The sequence below is a fragment of the Chrysochloris asiatica genome, unplaced genomic scaffold, assembly GCF_000296735.1.
Source record: "Chrysochloris asiatica unplaced genomic scaffold, ChrAsi1.0 scaffold00021, whole genome shotgun sequence".
NCBI lineage: Eukaryota > Metazoa > Chordata > Mammalia > Afrosoricida > Chrysochloridae > Chrysochloris > Chrysochloris asiatica.
This window is the reverse complement of record NW_006408539.1, coordinates 16694256-16709657: the sequence shown is the minus strand read 5'-3', so window position 1 is coordinate 16709657 and position 15402 is coordinate 16694256. Positions and strand designations below refer to the sequence as shown.

At 44.1% G+C, this 15402-nt stretch overlaps 1 protein-coding gene across 1 annotated transcript in view; it reads left to right on the top strand.

Annotated features, from left to right (window-relative positions):
• The window catches only part of KDSR (3-ketodihydrosphingosine reductase), a 43470-nt gene that overhangs the window by 8883 nt on the left and 19185 nt on the right, over positions 1-15402 (top strand). Inside the window, exons 2-7 of the mRNA XM_006837535.1 lie at positions 113-202; positions 2468-2524; positions 7728-7793; positions 8272-8367; positions 9410-9601; positions 15032-15115. Coding sequence (XP_006837598.1) covers positions 113-202; positions 2468-2524; positions 7728-7793; positions 8272-8367; positions 9410-9601; positions 15032-15115 — 585 coding nt within the window. The remainder of the gene's footprint in view (positions 1-112; positions 203-2467; positions 2525-7727; positions 7794-8271; positions 8368-9409; positions 9602-15031; positions 15116-15402) is intronic.

Sequence of the window (15402 nt, the reverse complement as noted above, 5' to 3'; positions counted from 1 at the left end):
TGGTTACAACCCCCTCCATGCATCCTCCACCAAGCACTTTTGGATGGCCGTTTCTGTCTAAGGGAAGTGTGCAGTGCTAAGAAGATTCTTTGCCGTTCTGTTTTGTTTTTAGGTGACCGGAGGCTCCAGTGGCATTGGAAAGTGTGTTGCTATTGAGTGCTATAAGCAAGGAGCATTCATCACTCTGGTTGCTCGAAATGAGGTGAGTCTTCCCGGGGCTTGACTGCTAACGAACTTCTCCTACATGAAGTTATTCACAGAGGCTGCTCTGGAAGACTTAGCACCAATCCTGTTCTGGAAGCTGCTCTCACTCCTGATCTGTGATTCCTTCTTGTATTTAGGGCAAGGACTTAGTTGAAGTCAGGTCAGCTCAACAAATATTTATCTAGGTACCAACCGTCTGTCTGTGCAGGCAGTCCCAGGTTATGAATGGAATCTGTTTCTGTGTCTTTAAGTGAAATTTCTAGCACAGTATTGAATAATATTGTATTGTGACCCAAAGCGTCTTTGTTGGTTACGTTTTAGAAACAGATCACCTCTCTTCCTGGGCTTAGTCTAGAAGTTTAGCTGAAACCTGTCTACCTTTGGTTTCATGCTGCTATCTGAAATACTGGTGGCATAGCTTCCCAATCCTGGCAACAAACGAGCCACTACAAAATGACAGACAGGTGGTGGCGTGGCATACAGCGGATGCTCAAAATGTACTTGTGAATGTATGAATGAATGTAGCATTGAAGGAGAGGATGGTGACAGCAGGTTGGCATCATTCCTTGGAGATTTGGGGTTCATTTGCTTCCGTAGGCAGAATTAGCTCCTTATCTTGTATTTATTCCTTAACTGTTCTAACAGTGAATTTGCTTTGGCATTGAAGTCACCTTCCATGAATGGAAACTCACATTTAACAAAATGGCATTGTTTGTGAGGTTTACACAACGCCGATATCTGACACAAGACACATGAGAAAGAAGGCAAGGGTGACCCACTGTTCAGGTGTTCATAACTGAAGTCTCTGCATCACTTTGTTTGTTGTTGTTAGGTGCCATCGAGTTGGTGCCAACTCATAGCAACCTTATGCACAGCAGAACGAAACACTACATCACCAGGGGTGAATAAACCCAAGACCATTCTGGCATGGACAAATGGAATTGTTCACTCCAGTTTTGGCCAAGTCAAGTTGTACATAATCTTTATTAATAGCATGGTATCTGTTATAGAAAAGAACCCTGGTGGCCCAGTGCTTAAGTGCTCAATTGGTAGCAACAAACAAAAACGTTGGCTGTTCGAACCCACCAGCCACTCCTTGGGAGAAAGATGAGGCAGTCTGTTCCCCTAATGGTCACAACCTTAGAAACCTTACAGGGTAGTTCTGCTCCAGCTTATAGGGGCTGCAAGCATTACAGTGGACCCACCAGCACACAGAAACAGCAATAACTCAACGATGGAGACATTCCTGGGTAGAAGACCTTTATATCTTTCAGAAGGACCCTTCCCTTTGGTTCATATAATCAATGTATCCATGTGGTATGGAGGGTTCATAATTAGGATATTTTTGAATTGGGTATCTGAGTACCTTTTATTGTAGTGTTTTTCCTTATAGTTCATTTATACCATGAATAATGAAATTGGGCCTGAGAAAAGTTAAGAAGTTTGAGAAACAAGTTTTATCAAGAGATCATCTCCGTAGAAATATATTACTCATTATTTATTACCTCCTGTCCTCTTTTAAGAGTTCCTGGGCAGTACAAACGGTCAGCACACTCAGCTGTCAACCAAGAGGTTGGCAGTTTGATCCCACCCAGAGGACTCTGTGCACTTTTATGATAGAAGAGGAAAATACTGGGCAGTTTTATACCATTCCTACCCCTGTTGCAGTAAATCTGAGGGTCATTTCTATGGACACACTGTTGACATGGAATTATATATCTGGAGCTTTGTGAAGCTTTGCATGTTAGCATGTTTATTGTTTCCTGTCATAGCTGAATAATGTGAGATCAAAACATTTTGTTAGAATTGGTATGGTAACCACACTCATTAATACTGTTAACTGAGATTTTGAAGTTAGTGTTAATTATTATTACCTTTCACTGATGCAGTTATTTTCTCTGTGCCTCAGTGTCCTTGTCTGTCTCTCAAAAGGATTTTCTCATTGGGTTTAGGGCCCACTCTAATCAGTATGAGCTCATCTCAACCCTTAACTGAGTACATCTATAAAGACCCTATTTCCAAACCCGGTCCCATTCTGAGGTTTCAGTGGACGTGCGTTTTGGCAGTACTCTGTTAGATGCACTTCTCCATGGCTTATTTATAGCTCCCTTCCCCTGTAGACAGGGGCTCGCGCCTGTTAAGACAGATGCTGTTTTCTAGAATTTACTAACTACTTAACCAATAATTGATTTTACTTTCCTTAGAAATAGCCAGACTAACACATGGACATTCACCAGAGCTAATGGTTCTCTGTTGCTTTCAGGATAAGCTGCTGCAGGCCAAGAAGGAGATTGAAAAGCACTCTATTAATGACAAACAGGTAAATCACTGTGTGCAGGACACACCTGCTGTTCCAACCAACCCGCAGCTGTTTACAGGAAAAGAGGGCCCACTTCAACTTTGAATAATGCATTGAAAGCATATAGGATTTTCCTAATTAAAATGTATATTGGAGACTGGTTTTTTAAAGGTGAAATTGTCTGGCAAGGAACTCACCCTAGTGGCCCAATTTTCAGCCAAGGACTGGCAGATAGATTAATGGGGTGGGGGGTGGTTCACGCCAATACTATCATGGAATGGTCAGTCATTCAAGATCAAAAGGGCAACATTTTCCTAAGGACAGAGTTGAGAAGCTATGGGCAGGAGGGTGGACTGGACACAGGAAGGACAGGGAGGAAGCGGGGTAACTGTTGTTACAGGGAGGGGATTGCAATCATTCAATCATTGAGATGAAACTAAGGGTAGGATTTGTTGACTATAAAGTTGCTCAGTTTCACTCAGTTCACAATAAAAAGTGTTTTAAAAAGGTGAAATTGCTGGAATTGTATAGGAACTCAGTTTTATTATCCCTCTCACCTCCCCCCTCCCCAAATGTATAGACTTGGTGCACATACATACAGATGATCCAATTGCAGAATGTTTTACTAGAAAATTATTTTATTCCAATTATTTATTTAAACAGACTGCATACAGATACTTTAAGGAGAAAGGGTTGGTGGATACTGTATACTTTTAAAACATTTTGGTTATGGAATTTTTTTTTTAAATGAATAAAATAGGGTGCACACACAAGCACACATGCATATGAACTACACATCAGTTTAAAGCATAGTAAGTGAATAGCCACATACACATCATCCAACTTGAGAACTAGAATGTTCCAGAACGCTGGAGCCCCATGTGTGCTATACAGCCGCTCATCCTTTTGTCTCCTCTAGATGCAGCCATCAGCCTGTTTTTTCTGTCGACCTTCCTTTGTTCTTCCTGTTGGGTGGTTACCACGTGTCAGTACAACCTTAAGTGTATGCTGTTTGGCACCATTCTTTTCTATCAGCTTTGTTGAGATATTTTTTATATACCATGCAATTGACCCATTTGAATTGTACAGCCCACTATCTTTTTGTGTATGCAGAGTTGTGCAATCCTAGCCACAGTCATATCTAGAAACCTGTATTTGTTGGCAATCACTTCTGTTTCTTCCCAGCCTCCTACCCATTCCTGTTGTTGTTGTTGTTGTTAAGTGCCTAGTGGTCACAAATCGGTACTGTCTGTCTTTATCAGTTTGTCTGGCATCATTCTTAGGTATCGTTCTGTTACTTGATTGCTTTATACAGTATTGCTTTTGAAATTCATCTGTGTTGCTACATGCAGATAGATACACTTGACACCTTGCACAACAGGTTTGAATTGCACGCAGCCACCTATTCATGAAGTTGTGTTTTTTTGCGTGTGTGTGTCAATGCTGTGTCACACTCATCCTCTCAGTGTGAGCAATTCTTCTCTCCATTGAATTGCAGATCACAGTTAAAGGGATCTCTTGCTGTTTTTGCTTGTTTTTCATTGTGTTTTGTGCAATGTCGTAAACTTTTAATAATACCGTGGAACCCAAAAGAAGTACCCCTTGTGGTGGTGGACGTGCACCCAAGAAGCAGAGTGAAGTCGTACCAGGACAAGAACAATTTGAATTGCTCAATATGTACCGTAGATCGAGGTCTGCAGCTGTGGTTGCCCACCCTTTCGAGACAAATGAAACCAGCATAAGGACCCCTGTAAAAAAACAAGTGGAAATTCATGTAGCCCGTCACTGCAGCTACACCAGCAGGCACAAGAGCTGTGCGCGTTTGATGAAATCCCTGTCTCGTATTGAAAACGCAGCTGCTATGTGGATGCAATGTAAACTGCATGTAACGTGTGAACTGTGTCTCAGTTGACTGTGTTGTGGGTAAGGTCACCAGTAGGCAGTTATTATATTTGTGATTATGATTTTGGGGAGTCAAAAGTTATTTGTGGATTTTTGACTGTTCTGGGGGGTGTCTTTGCCCCTAACCTCCTCATTGTTCAAGAGTCAACTGTAGTTCATTCTTCACTGTTGTGTAACATTCTCCTATCCCGCTGAGGCTAAGTGTAGCTGTGTTCAGGGGTAGGACAGGCTGAGCAGTGCCCCATCATCTCTCTGTGCAGTGAACCCTGAGCACTGTGTTAAGGACACTAGGGGATGCTATCTGGTGACCATTTGTCTAGAGAATCTGTGAGCAGCTTGTCTAGTTCCAGGGTCAGGAATATTAAGCTTCTGAATGCACCAGCTATGATTTGGCTCCAGGATCTGCTCCCCCAGGCCAAGATTGACCATTGGTTGTACCATTAGTGTGCCAAGTCCAGTTGAACTGCCACCGGGCTTACCTCTGAACAGGGACCTCAGCTAACGAGACTTTTGGAAGTAGGTATGGTTTACTTATATCTTGAATAAAGGTAGTACTGAATCACAGCAGAGCCGGGCCCAGCCATGATTCTGCTTAAGGTTTTTTTGTTTTGTTTTGTGTTTAACTTATTTATTAGGCAGAACAGAATTCCAGATTCTCATGGAATCTAGACATTCTGGTGCTATTGAGACTAGATGAACTCCTGAAACTATTGAAATAATCTTTAAACCAAAGATATCCCTGAAATCTTCTTTTTTGTTGTTATTGTTAGTTTATTTTTAAAGATGAAGTAAAAAACAGCACCAACTTTTAATTGTGAATTGGGTGAAGGTTTACAGTGCAAATCAGTTTTCCAGTCAACAATTCAGACACATTGTGTTTCACATCATGGACTGCAATCCCCACAATGCATCATCACTAATCGCACATGCTCCCTGGGGTTCCTGTTTCCATTCCTCCTCCTTTCCTAATGCTTCCTGCTTTCTGAACTTTGACCTTGGCCCACTGCTGTCAGTTGAAGGATGGGTTATTCTCAGGTGTGTGTCCTTTAGTGATATTGTTCCGCCTTAGGGATTTCACTCCTGTTTGACGGGATATAACGCCACGGGGGTAAATTCAGTTCTAGACTTGAAGGGTGACGAAGGACCATAGTCTCGGGGTTCCACTAGTCTCTATCCGACCAGTAAGCCTTTTTTTTTATTTTTAATGAATTTGAGTATTGTTCCGCATGTTCCTCCTCTTCTATTCATGTCCTTCTGATGGGATCCCTTTAAGAGCAGTTGGTAATTCTTTGGGTTTCAGGGTCACTGAGACTGATGTTCATGTGGTCCATTATTCCATTGAGCTATAATTGCGTCTTTGCTTTCTTGTGCTCTGGGCAGCGAGACACCACTGGTTGCTCTTTACGCTGGAAGTCTTCTTAAAACCAACAATAGCTTAGCTTAGCCTGTACAAAGTATCCCCTGTGAGCATTGTGTTCTTCTAAGAATGCTCTTTTTTGGATCAGATTGGCACCATCAACTCAGAGGATTAGATTCTGTGAAATGTAAGGAACGACTCAGGAAAGGAGGCTGAGAATGTTGCACAACTCAAAGATTTGAGTCACTGTCACTGAAAAGTACGTGTAGAAATGGTGAAATAGTGTGTGTTCTACCCTGTGTATGCTCAACAGTGACAAAAATGAAACATATTGAAAACAAACAAACAAAACCTTGTTAAAGTCGCCTTCTCCTTTATTCCTGGTCCTGACTGAATTTGGGGAATCCTTTTACATTTTGAGTAAAAATCTCTACTTCATATCCGAATATAAATAAGTGAATGAAAGCAGTTTTCAATAAACACGTTTTACTTTTAAAAAGTTATTAAGATTATTGTTGCTCTTTTTAACTTTACCAACTGACCCAATGTCATGAGTTGAGGCCAGCTCACAGTGACCCTGTATAGATACGGTTTGGGTTTCCAGGAGCAGAAAACCTCATCTTTCTCCCTCAGAACAGCTGGTGGGTTTGTACTGCTGACCTTGTGGTTAGCAGTCCAGTGCTTATTTTATAGTGTCCAGGGCTCCTTTTTAACAACTTTGATGTTGTTGTTAAGTGCCGTCATGTTGGTTCTGACTCATAGCGACCCTGTATAGGGTTTATGAGGCTGTCAATCTTTGCAAGAGTGCCTCATCTCTCCTCAGAGCAGCTTGTGGGCTTGAACCTCCAACCTTGTGGATTGCAGTCCAGTATTTGCCCTACAGAACCACTGTATTCCTTAACAACTTTACTGAGGTATGGTTTATGTGCAGTAAAGCATTCTCATCTGGGGCAGTCATTCGGTAGCTTGTGACCGATGTATAGATGCTTGTGAGAGGAGTCCTGGTGGCGCAGTGGTTTAGTGTTCAAATGCTCCCGAAAGCTCAGCGGTTCGAACCCACCAGCCACTCTGTGGGAGAAAGATGTGGCAGTCTGCTTCTGTAAAGATTACAGCCGTACCCCACGCATTGCTGTAACTCGGAACTGACTTGCCTGCAGTGGATTTGCTTGGTCTGGATTGTACACTTGTCAAGAGATTGAACATTTCTGCCAAAACCCCTGTTCCCAACTCCCCTCCACAGTCCGGTCCTCCCTCCCCTCCTGCAGATTATTTGGCATTTTAAGAGGAGTTTTTTTTTTTAATATTTAAAACTTTCTTCACTGCTAAGACTGCCAAGAAAATTTAACTTTTAACAGTTGTATTATCAGCAGATTTCAAATACCGCATGTTCTACGTTTAACAAGCACCAAGCATTGAGCCACTGCCATCGCGATGATTCGACTCATAGTGAGCCAGTAGGAGAGAGAGTAGAACTGCTGCTTAGGATTTCTGAGCCTGTTGATCTTCACGGGAACAGTCAGCCCTTTTTTATGTTTCTTTGGGAAAAAATGACTATGTTTATGGTTACTTTTTAAAACAACTTTACCAGCTCACCCTCTGCCATCAATTTGAGTCCTGCTCAGAATGAGTCTGTATATGGTTTCTGAGACTATAAATCTTTATAGGAGTAGAAAGCGTCATCTTTTTCCTGCAGAGCTTTTGAACCACCAGCCTTGCAGTTAGCAGTCCAGTGCTTAACCTACACCACCATCAGGGTTCATTTTGCATTCAAAAGTGGGCTTTTTACTTTTTTCCGTTCTTTATTTTTACTGGTTGCAATTCAGGTGAAAGTTTGCAGATCAAGTCCGTTTTCCATTTACCAGTTCATACACTTTTTGTTTCATGTCACTATAAAATTGAGCATAATTTACATTGAAAAAGAATTGTCTTTAATAAAAAAAATACATATTTCCCCCCTTTCAACAGGTCGTGCTTTGTATATCTGTTGATGTCTCTCAAGACTATAACAAAGTTGAGAACGTCATCAAACAAGTAAGAGGCTAGCTGGAATGAATTCACTTGCATTTTGATTGGTTCTGACCATTTCACCGTGTGGCTTAGAGCTGCTAAATCTCATATATAGATTTAATTGTTGTTAAACCTGGTGTGGCTTCGCAGGATAGTGCACTGGACTGCAAGGTTGGTTTGAATCACAAGGTTGGCAGTTCACACCCACCAGCTGCTCCTCAGAAACCCTGTATAGGGAGTCAGAACTGATTTGATGGCTTTTAACAAAAATAACGCCAAGTGCTAAAGAGTCAGCTCCAACTCGTAGCGACCCTGTGTAGGGTTTCCGAGGAGTGTCTGGTGGATTTGAACCACCAACCCTGCAGTTAACAATCCAGTGCTTATCCTGCAGTGCCACACCAGGATTTCATAGATTTAATAAGTCTTGTGGATTTTACCCATTAGCATTGGTTTTCAGAGTGATTTTTCTCTTCTTAATGTTGGCTCTGGTCAATTTTTCTAGGCTCAGGAGAAACTGGGTCCAGTGGACATGCTTGTAAACTGTGCGGGAATGTCACTTTCAGGAAAGTTTGAAGAGCTGGAAGTTAGCACTTTTGAAGTAAGTAAAAATGTTACTAATATGGGTTGTTGTTGTTGTTAAGTGCTGTCGAGTCGGTTCTGACCCATAGCGACCCTGTACAGGGTTTCAGAGGGTGTAAATCTTTACGGGAGTAGAAAGCCTCATCTTTCTCCCGCGGAGCGGCTGGTAGTTTGGAACCGCTGACCTTAAGGTTCGCAGCCCGATTCGTAACCACTCTGGTAGCGTAGTGGTTACTAATATGGGTAGTCCATAAGTTAAAAGACTGAAGCAGAAAAGATGCACTTAGATGTTAGTAGAAATTTTAGAAGACCAGCGTCTTGCTCTTAGTACCGTGACCATCTGCCTGTTGATACTGCACTAACCTTGAGACTATAGACAAGTCTCTAAGCCTCAGTTTCCTCAACTGTAAAATGGAAACTAAGCCTCTAGTCTCATAGAAATTGCTGTGATGATTCACTGAGGGAACATAGAGAAACATTTCATAAACCAAAAAATGTTGCGTTTTCACAGGAACAATAAAAAACCCAAGAAAGCAGAAGGCAGACTCTCTAGGGTTCTCAAATCACACACAAAAGGTGGTTGTTTCATAGCAACCCTGTGCATTAGAACAAAACACTGCCTGGTCCTATGTCATCCTTGCCATGGTTGCTACATTTGAGCCCATTGTTCTTGGTACTGTTGCCAGTCCTTCTCATTGGAAGTCTTCCTCTTTGTCACTGACCCTCCATTTTACTAAGCATGATGTCCTTCTGCAGGGACTGGTCCTACTTTATAACATGCCAAAAGTATGAGAGAGGATGTCTTGCCGTCTAAGGAGAATTCTAGCTGTACTTGTTCCAACACAGATTTATTTGCTCTTCTGACAGTCCATGGAACTTACATTATTCTCCTCCATCAGCCGTCCTTTGGGAACGCAGCCCTGCGCGGGGCCAGGTAGCAGCCTGTAGTCATCCACCCCCTCACCGCATCGATCCTGCTCCCAGACCACTTGGGCATCCGTTGCGGAGCTCACGTCTGGGCTATGGCCCTGCTCATCCCAGTGCCGTTTCGTTCCCCACAGAGACTAATGAGCATCAACTACCTGGGCAGTGTCTACCCCAGCCGCGCAGTGATCGCCACCATGAAGGAGCGCCGCGTGGGCAGGATAGTCTTCGTTTCCTCCCAGGCTGGACAGCTGGGCCTGTTTGGCTTCACCGCCTACTCCTCATCCAAGTTTGCCTTGAGGGGCTTGGCCGAAGCTCTGCAGATGGAGGTGAGTTTGTATCTGTTCCTTCCTCCCAGCTCAGCCATATCTGTACCTGTTTAGTTGTTGATATTTTTAATTGTGGTGAAAATACATGTAACCCAACATTTGCCCATTGAGTGGGTTCCATGTCTAGGGCTCGGTGACATTGGTTATGTTTGCACTGTTCTGTAGCCACCACCTTTCTCAGGAGCTCGCTGTCCCCTCAACAGACACTCTGTGGCTGACCAGTGTTCTGCTGTAGGTATTTGTTGTGAACAGTTTAGCTTTGGGGGCCCTTTGCATATATCTTTATGTTCAATTAGGGATTTGTAGACTTGACATTCTTGAGAGTGAATTGGCTTCACCCCTAAGTTGTATATAGTTAACTCTTCTCATTGCTTGAGATGGTTGTGGTAGAGTCAGAAAGACTGGGGTTTTTTGCTTAATTTCGTACAATAGCATGACCAGTATCTTCAGAGTACCATTGGTCTAATACTGTGTCAGTCTGGATAAGGCTAGCAAGAGGGTTTATTCTGTAGACACTTTCCTTCAGTCAAAGTGTTTGAGTAATAAAATTAGCATGGGTTTGAGAGAAGAGCTTTGAATCAGCTACTGTCTCGCTCTCAGCTTTAAGACATGTCATTTGACTTGGTCTCAGTTTTCCCTTCTGTGAAATGGCACAGTTGGACTCAAAACGCCATTGGGTTTACTAACATTTCTATTTTAAACAACTGTTGTGGAGTTAATAATACATTTTGTGGAGGAACGAAGTCAGTAGGACTCAAATCACAATACATATTTGTCACTATGTGTCCAATGTCACACCTGAGTTCTGAGAAAGAGACTCCGTGTTGTTGTCACGTGGGAACACTTAGATGGCATTGCATGTTCCTCGTCAAAATCATGTGCTGGCTGGCAAGTTTCTGGAAAGGACCAGACACTACTTGTACAGTTTTCACTTAAAAACATCCCTTTGCAGATAGCCACTTTCTTTTTATAACTTTTGTGTGAACTGTGTGGAGCAGAGGAGAATATGTCACTTTTTGATCAGTTGAACTGCTCTGCATCACATGTTAACTCTGTGACAGAAGTCATAGGAAAGTCCCTGTCACCTGGTTCCTGGCTTGTCTGCTGGTGGCAGGTGGGCAGGTGATACCCCTGTGACTCACCTGGCTCTGTACTACACACTGGTCTTAGAGACCAGGTGGGTGAAGGGGGTACTGGGAAGTCAACAATCTGCCCCGAGGCCTTTGGCATCCAGTCATTCGTCTGGGCAGAGTGGTGGCACGCTGTCACTGCGTGTCCGGTAGAGATGCTGATAAAGAGGAATGGAAACTGAGTGGCCCCACATGGCAGTGTGAGCGGTGCTGTCAACTGCAGGTGTTCTTGGGTTCTGTCCAGATTTCATCCTGTTACCATCAAATCTGTCTCAACTCATAGCAAGACTGTAAGACAGAGTGGAACTGCCCCCAGGGTGTCCTATGAGAGCAGACTACTACATGAATCCTCTGTGGAGTAGCTGGTGGGCTCAAACCACCGACCTTTCGGTTAGCAGCTGAGCACTTAACACTGTGCCACCGGATTCCTCCATAGTGGTTATTAAGTGCTTTTGAGTGGGTTCTGACTCCTAGTGACCCTGTATAGGGATTCTGAAGAGCAGCTGTTGTATTTGAACCTCTGACCATGAGGTTAGCAGCCCAGTGCTTATCCTACAGCGCCAGCCCTAGTTAAGCACTTGGTTTGAACTCACTCAGGCTCTGTGGGCAAAGACGTCTAATCTGCTCGTGTGAGGATTGCATCCCGGGAAACCTCACGGGCAGTTCTGCTCTGTGGCATGGAGTCGCTATGAGATGGAATTGATTCGGCAACATCTGACAGTAACAGCAACAACAAATATTCTCATTTACCCAACAAACATTAACAAAGCAAAACATGTCCTGTGAAAAATAGACTTTGAGGAAAGTAAATTCAATAATCAAAATCTTACCAGTTGTTTCATTTATAGTAGAAATTGCATCAAAGTTCCTGTTTCCCTGCAAGCTTGCAGTTTTGTGTCTAGAAACCTGGAAATTCTGTCTGTTTACCAGGTGCTGTGAGTGGAACCTTCTAGAACTGTTCAAACTCTTAAGTACTTTTGGTAATCCTCTTTGGTTTAATTAACTTTGAAGCCTTTCTTGTTCCCTCCCCACCCCCAAACTAAGGCAGGATCACTAGCAATGTTTATGTATCATGAGTCATTTTGAAGCAGCATTTTCTTGGTAGAGTTTTGTTTTGTTTTTTCCTAACTGACTCTTGTAGCTATAAGTAGACCTCTTGAAGATTTTTGAAAAGTTGGTATCTTTGGAAATCAGGTCTCCAGGGTGGTGTATATCCAGAGATGTTGGCAGTAGAATGCGAACAAAAGAGAAGTCGGCATTTCCTTTTTACTTTCCTTATTCCACTTCAGGAGAAGCCTTGTCATTGTGTTGGTCATCTTAGGTGTATTCAGTTGGATTGGTTTGATAGTAAAGCTGACCTTGGCTCATTGGTCATCTTTCTGTGTGAGGAGGCTAAGGCCAGGGAGAAGGGAGGAATGATCATGGGCTGGACATGGAGCAGAGGAAGGACAGAGAATGTCTGATGTGTCAGGACAAGGAGAAACAGACAAAAGGGGAGAAGAGGGAACCAGTTAGTGACAATCTGGTCCTTAAACTCCTCGCAAAAGAGGAGATTTCTAGGAGTTCACATTATCTTACCAAGAACAAGCAAGACCGAAGGAACCTCGCCTCCTTCTGTGACAAATCTGTAAGGTTGACAGATCCATGAGGTTGGCAGGATTCCGGGCACTGTAAGTGGTTTGAGATCAGTTGTGAACTTGAACATTGGCAATTGGAGCCCACTCAGTGGTTCCTGGAAGAAAATGACTAGTGAACTGCTTTTGTAAAGATTACAGCCAAGCAAACCCAATGGAGCAGTTCCCTCTGTAACTATGGGGTCACCATGAGCTGGGGCCCGACTTGAAGGCTCTTGAACAAGATTGATAGAGAACAGCGTAAGGTACCGTTTAGTGTATTTAGATTCTAGTAAATTGTTGACCAGGTTTCAGAACACTATGAACTCTGTGAGGGCAGGGAGTATATTTGCTCTGTTCCTGTCCAAATTCTTCCTTCTGTGCTGGCAAAAAATCATAATTCATCTGGATGAATAAGTAAGTTTGAATCCGTGGTGCTATTGCTGGCTACTAGATACCCAACCACAGACTGGGAGATAGTGTCAGCACCCGGGGAGGGATTGACCAGTTGGCCTCTCGGTCTCTTCCAACCCTTATCATCTGGGATTCTTCCTCATAAGAAAAACGTTCCAAATAGCTCTGTCTTAACCTTTGGGAAACTCAGCCATAACTGTGAGTTCGAGAAGTACTGCTTTGAAAGGCTTTACATTAGCTTCCGTATCCCAGCCCTTACTGATGGGAGGCAGAGACAGGTAAGCAGTAAAGAACCGACCATGTCTAAGCAGTCAGCTTCAGTTTTCAGAGAGGAGGCTAACAACCATTCGTTGGCATTTTTTTGCGATGGTTTTCTCTGGTCGATGCACAACAGAGGCCAAGGCCGTGGGAGAAGCGTTTTCTCAGTCCCTGTCTCAACAACAAGTGGGAGAAAAATTGCTTGTTCATCAACCTCACTGCTTGGAGCAGAGCCCAGCTATTTATGGGCGTAGCTGGGCCTTGAAGCGGCATGTCCTGTCCACAGTGAGTGCTTGAGCTCCGGCACACCCAAGTTGCACGGGGGCCAAGGCCAAGCCAACAAAGACACTTCCCTTTTGCTACTGTGAGATCCAGGCTGGCTGGGCAGGGTCTCCTGCTTACACACGTCTCTGGACCCTTCCTTCCAGTTCCTTCCAGTGGCTTCATAGCTGTGCTTTAAACAGGGGAGAACAAAGATCGGGGAGAAGAAACAATAAGCCAAAGGATTGCCATTGAGTCGATTTTGACTCTTACTGACCCTACAGGACAGGTCGAAATTCTCTATAGGGTTTCCAAGGCTGCATCTTTATGGAGGTACACTGCCTCTTTCTCCCACGGTGGGTTTGAACTGCCGACCTTTTGGTTAGTACTCACTCGAGTGCTTAGCCACTGCGTCACCAGGGCTCCTTTGCAGGATAAGAGGCTGATGCCCTTAGGCTGCAGAATTCTATTTTTTTCTGCCTAGTGAACCTTCCTGAAGATAATCATAGGACCACTTGCTCACAGCCGCCTCTCCAATTCCAGCGACCCTCCGCGTTTTCCTGGTCACTAAAAAGTGAGCCGACAGCAAAGTAGAGCAAGACAGAGACTTAGTGGTCACTGAGAAACCAGGTGGGCCAGTGCCCTGGGGAGGGGTGGCTGGAGGAGATGCCCCTGCAGGCCTGATGGGGCACTAAATGACAGGCCAGCTCAGTGTGGAGCCCAGTGGTCTGGTGGTGAGGTGGGCAGGTGAAGAACCTGCCCCTAGGATTCAAGGAGTGAGGTGGAGTTCCATCTTGGGCGAAGGGAGTGTGCAGGTGGGACATGCTGGCTGCTCTCATGTGGCTGATCGTGGGTTCTCAGGAGGACATAGTGGGTCCCGGTAGACTGGATGTAGATGGGCTTCTTGGTGAGTTAACCTCTCGGGATGGGTATCATTCCACAGGTGGGTCTGGGTGGCACAAGATCCTACAGAAGAAGCGGTGGCCATGATCTCAACACACTAAATGTTTCTTTAGCTTTTCTATCGACATCTTAATCCTGCTGACCTGTGTGTCCTGATGCAGAACCAGAGTATCAGAAGCAGCCTAATTACCGTCTCAGGAGCAGGCTGCTCCCAAGGCCTGGAAACCAGTGCTGAGTGTCTGTGTAGTAGGAGCCGAGTTTTGTGTGGTTTTTAGCCTTATGTTATCCTAACTGGACAGCTCCCAGACTCTCTACCTGGTCAGCAAGATTGGAAGTCACTCAGGAGAACGTAGTTTCCATGTCTTTGTTGTTTGCTGCCAAGTCACAGGGACCCCATTTGCAGTGGAACAAAATGCTGTCCCCTGGTCAGCTGTAGATTGGAGTTTAACTAAAGACCTACAGGGTTTTCACTGACTCTTTTTCAGAAATAGTTCATCTTAGTCTCAAAGCTCTGCTGAATCCGGTTTGGCATCGTAGCAACACACAAGCCAGCACGGATGGACCGGGCAGTAACTGCACAGTAGATGCATTGGCTGGGATTTGAATCTGGGTCTCCCTCATGGCAGACAAGAACTCGTCCACAGAGCCACCACCATAACTTAGCTCCACTGTGCCAGAGTAGAGATTACTTAAAGGCTCCTTGTGTCAAGGAATTCCTTAACCTCGTGTTGGTAGGTGCCCTGCTGGCCTTCCCACCCTTTGAGAACCAGAGCAGGATTCATAAAGTGCTCCTGGCAGCTTACCAGCTGGTGTTTTGTTACTGATGCTGCACATGTTAATCTTAAATGCAGGTGAAGCCATACAATGTCTATGTGACCGTGGCCTACCCACCAGACACAGACACCCCCGGGCTTGCAGTGGAGAACAAAACAAAGGTAAGCCTTTCTCTGCCCCAGGTGGAGTCATGTTGTAAACACCCTCCTAATTTTCTGCATTTTTTACCAGCCCATATCCCCATAGTTACTTAAGCCAGTCAGTAAAATTTGTTGAGTATCTCGTTGGGTATGCAGTTGAACCAGTATCTGTGATTTTCTAAACAAAACTTCCTTTTTCCCATATCCCATTCCTTGAAATGTAATGTATGGTTTCATTGAGTTTTTATCCAAGGGATAGATCACACATGGGGCTCTGTGAGTTGGAATAGACGGGGGGATAGATCACA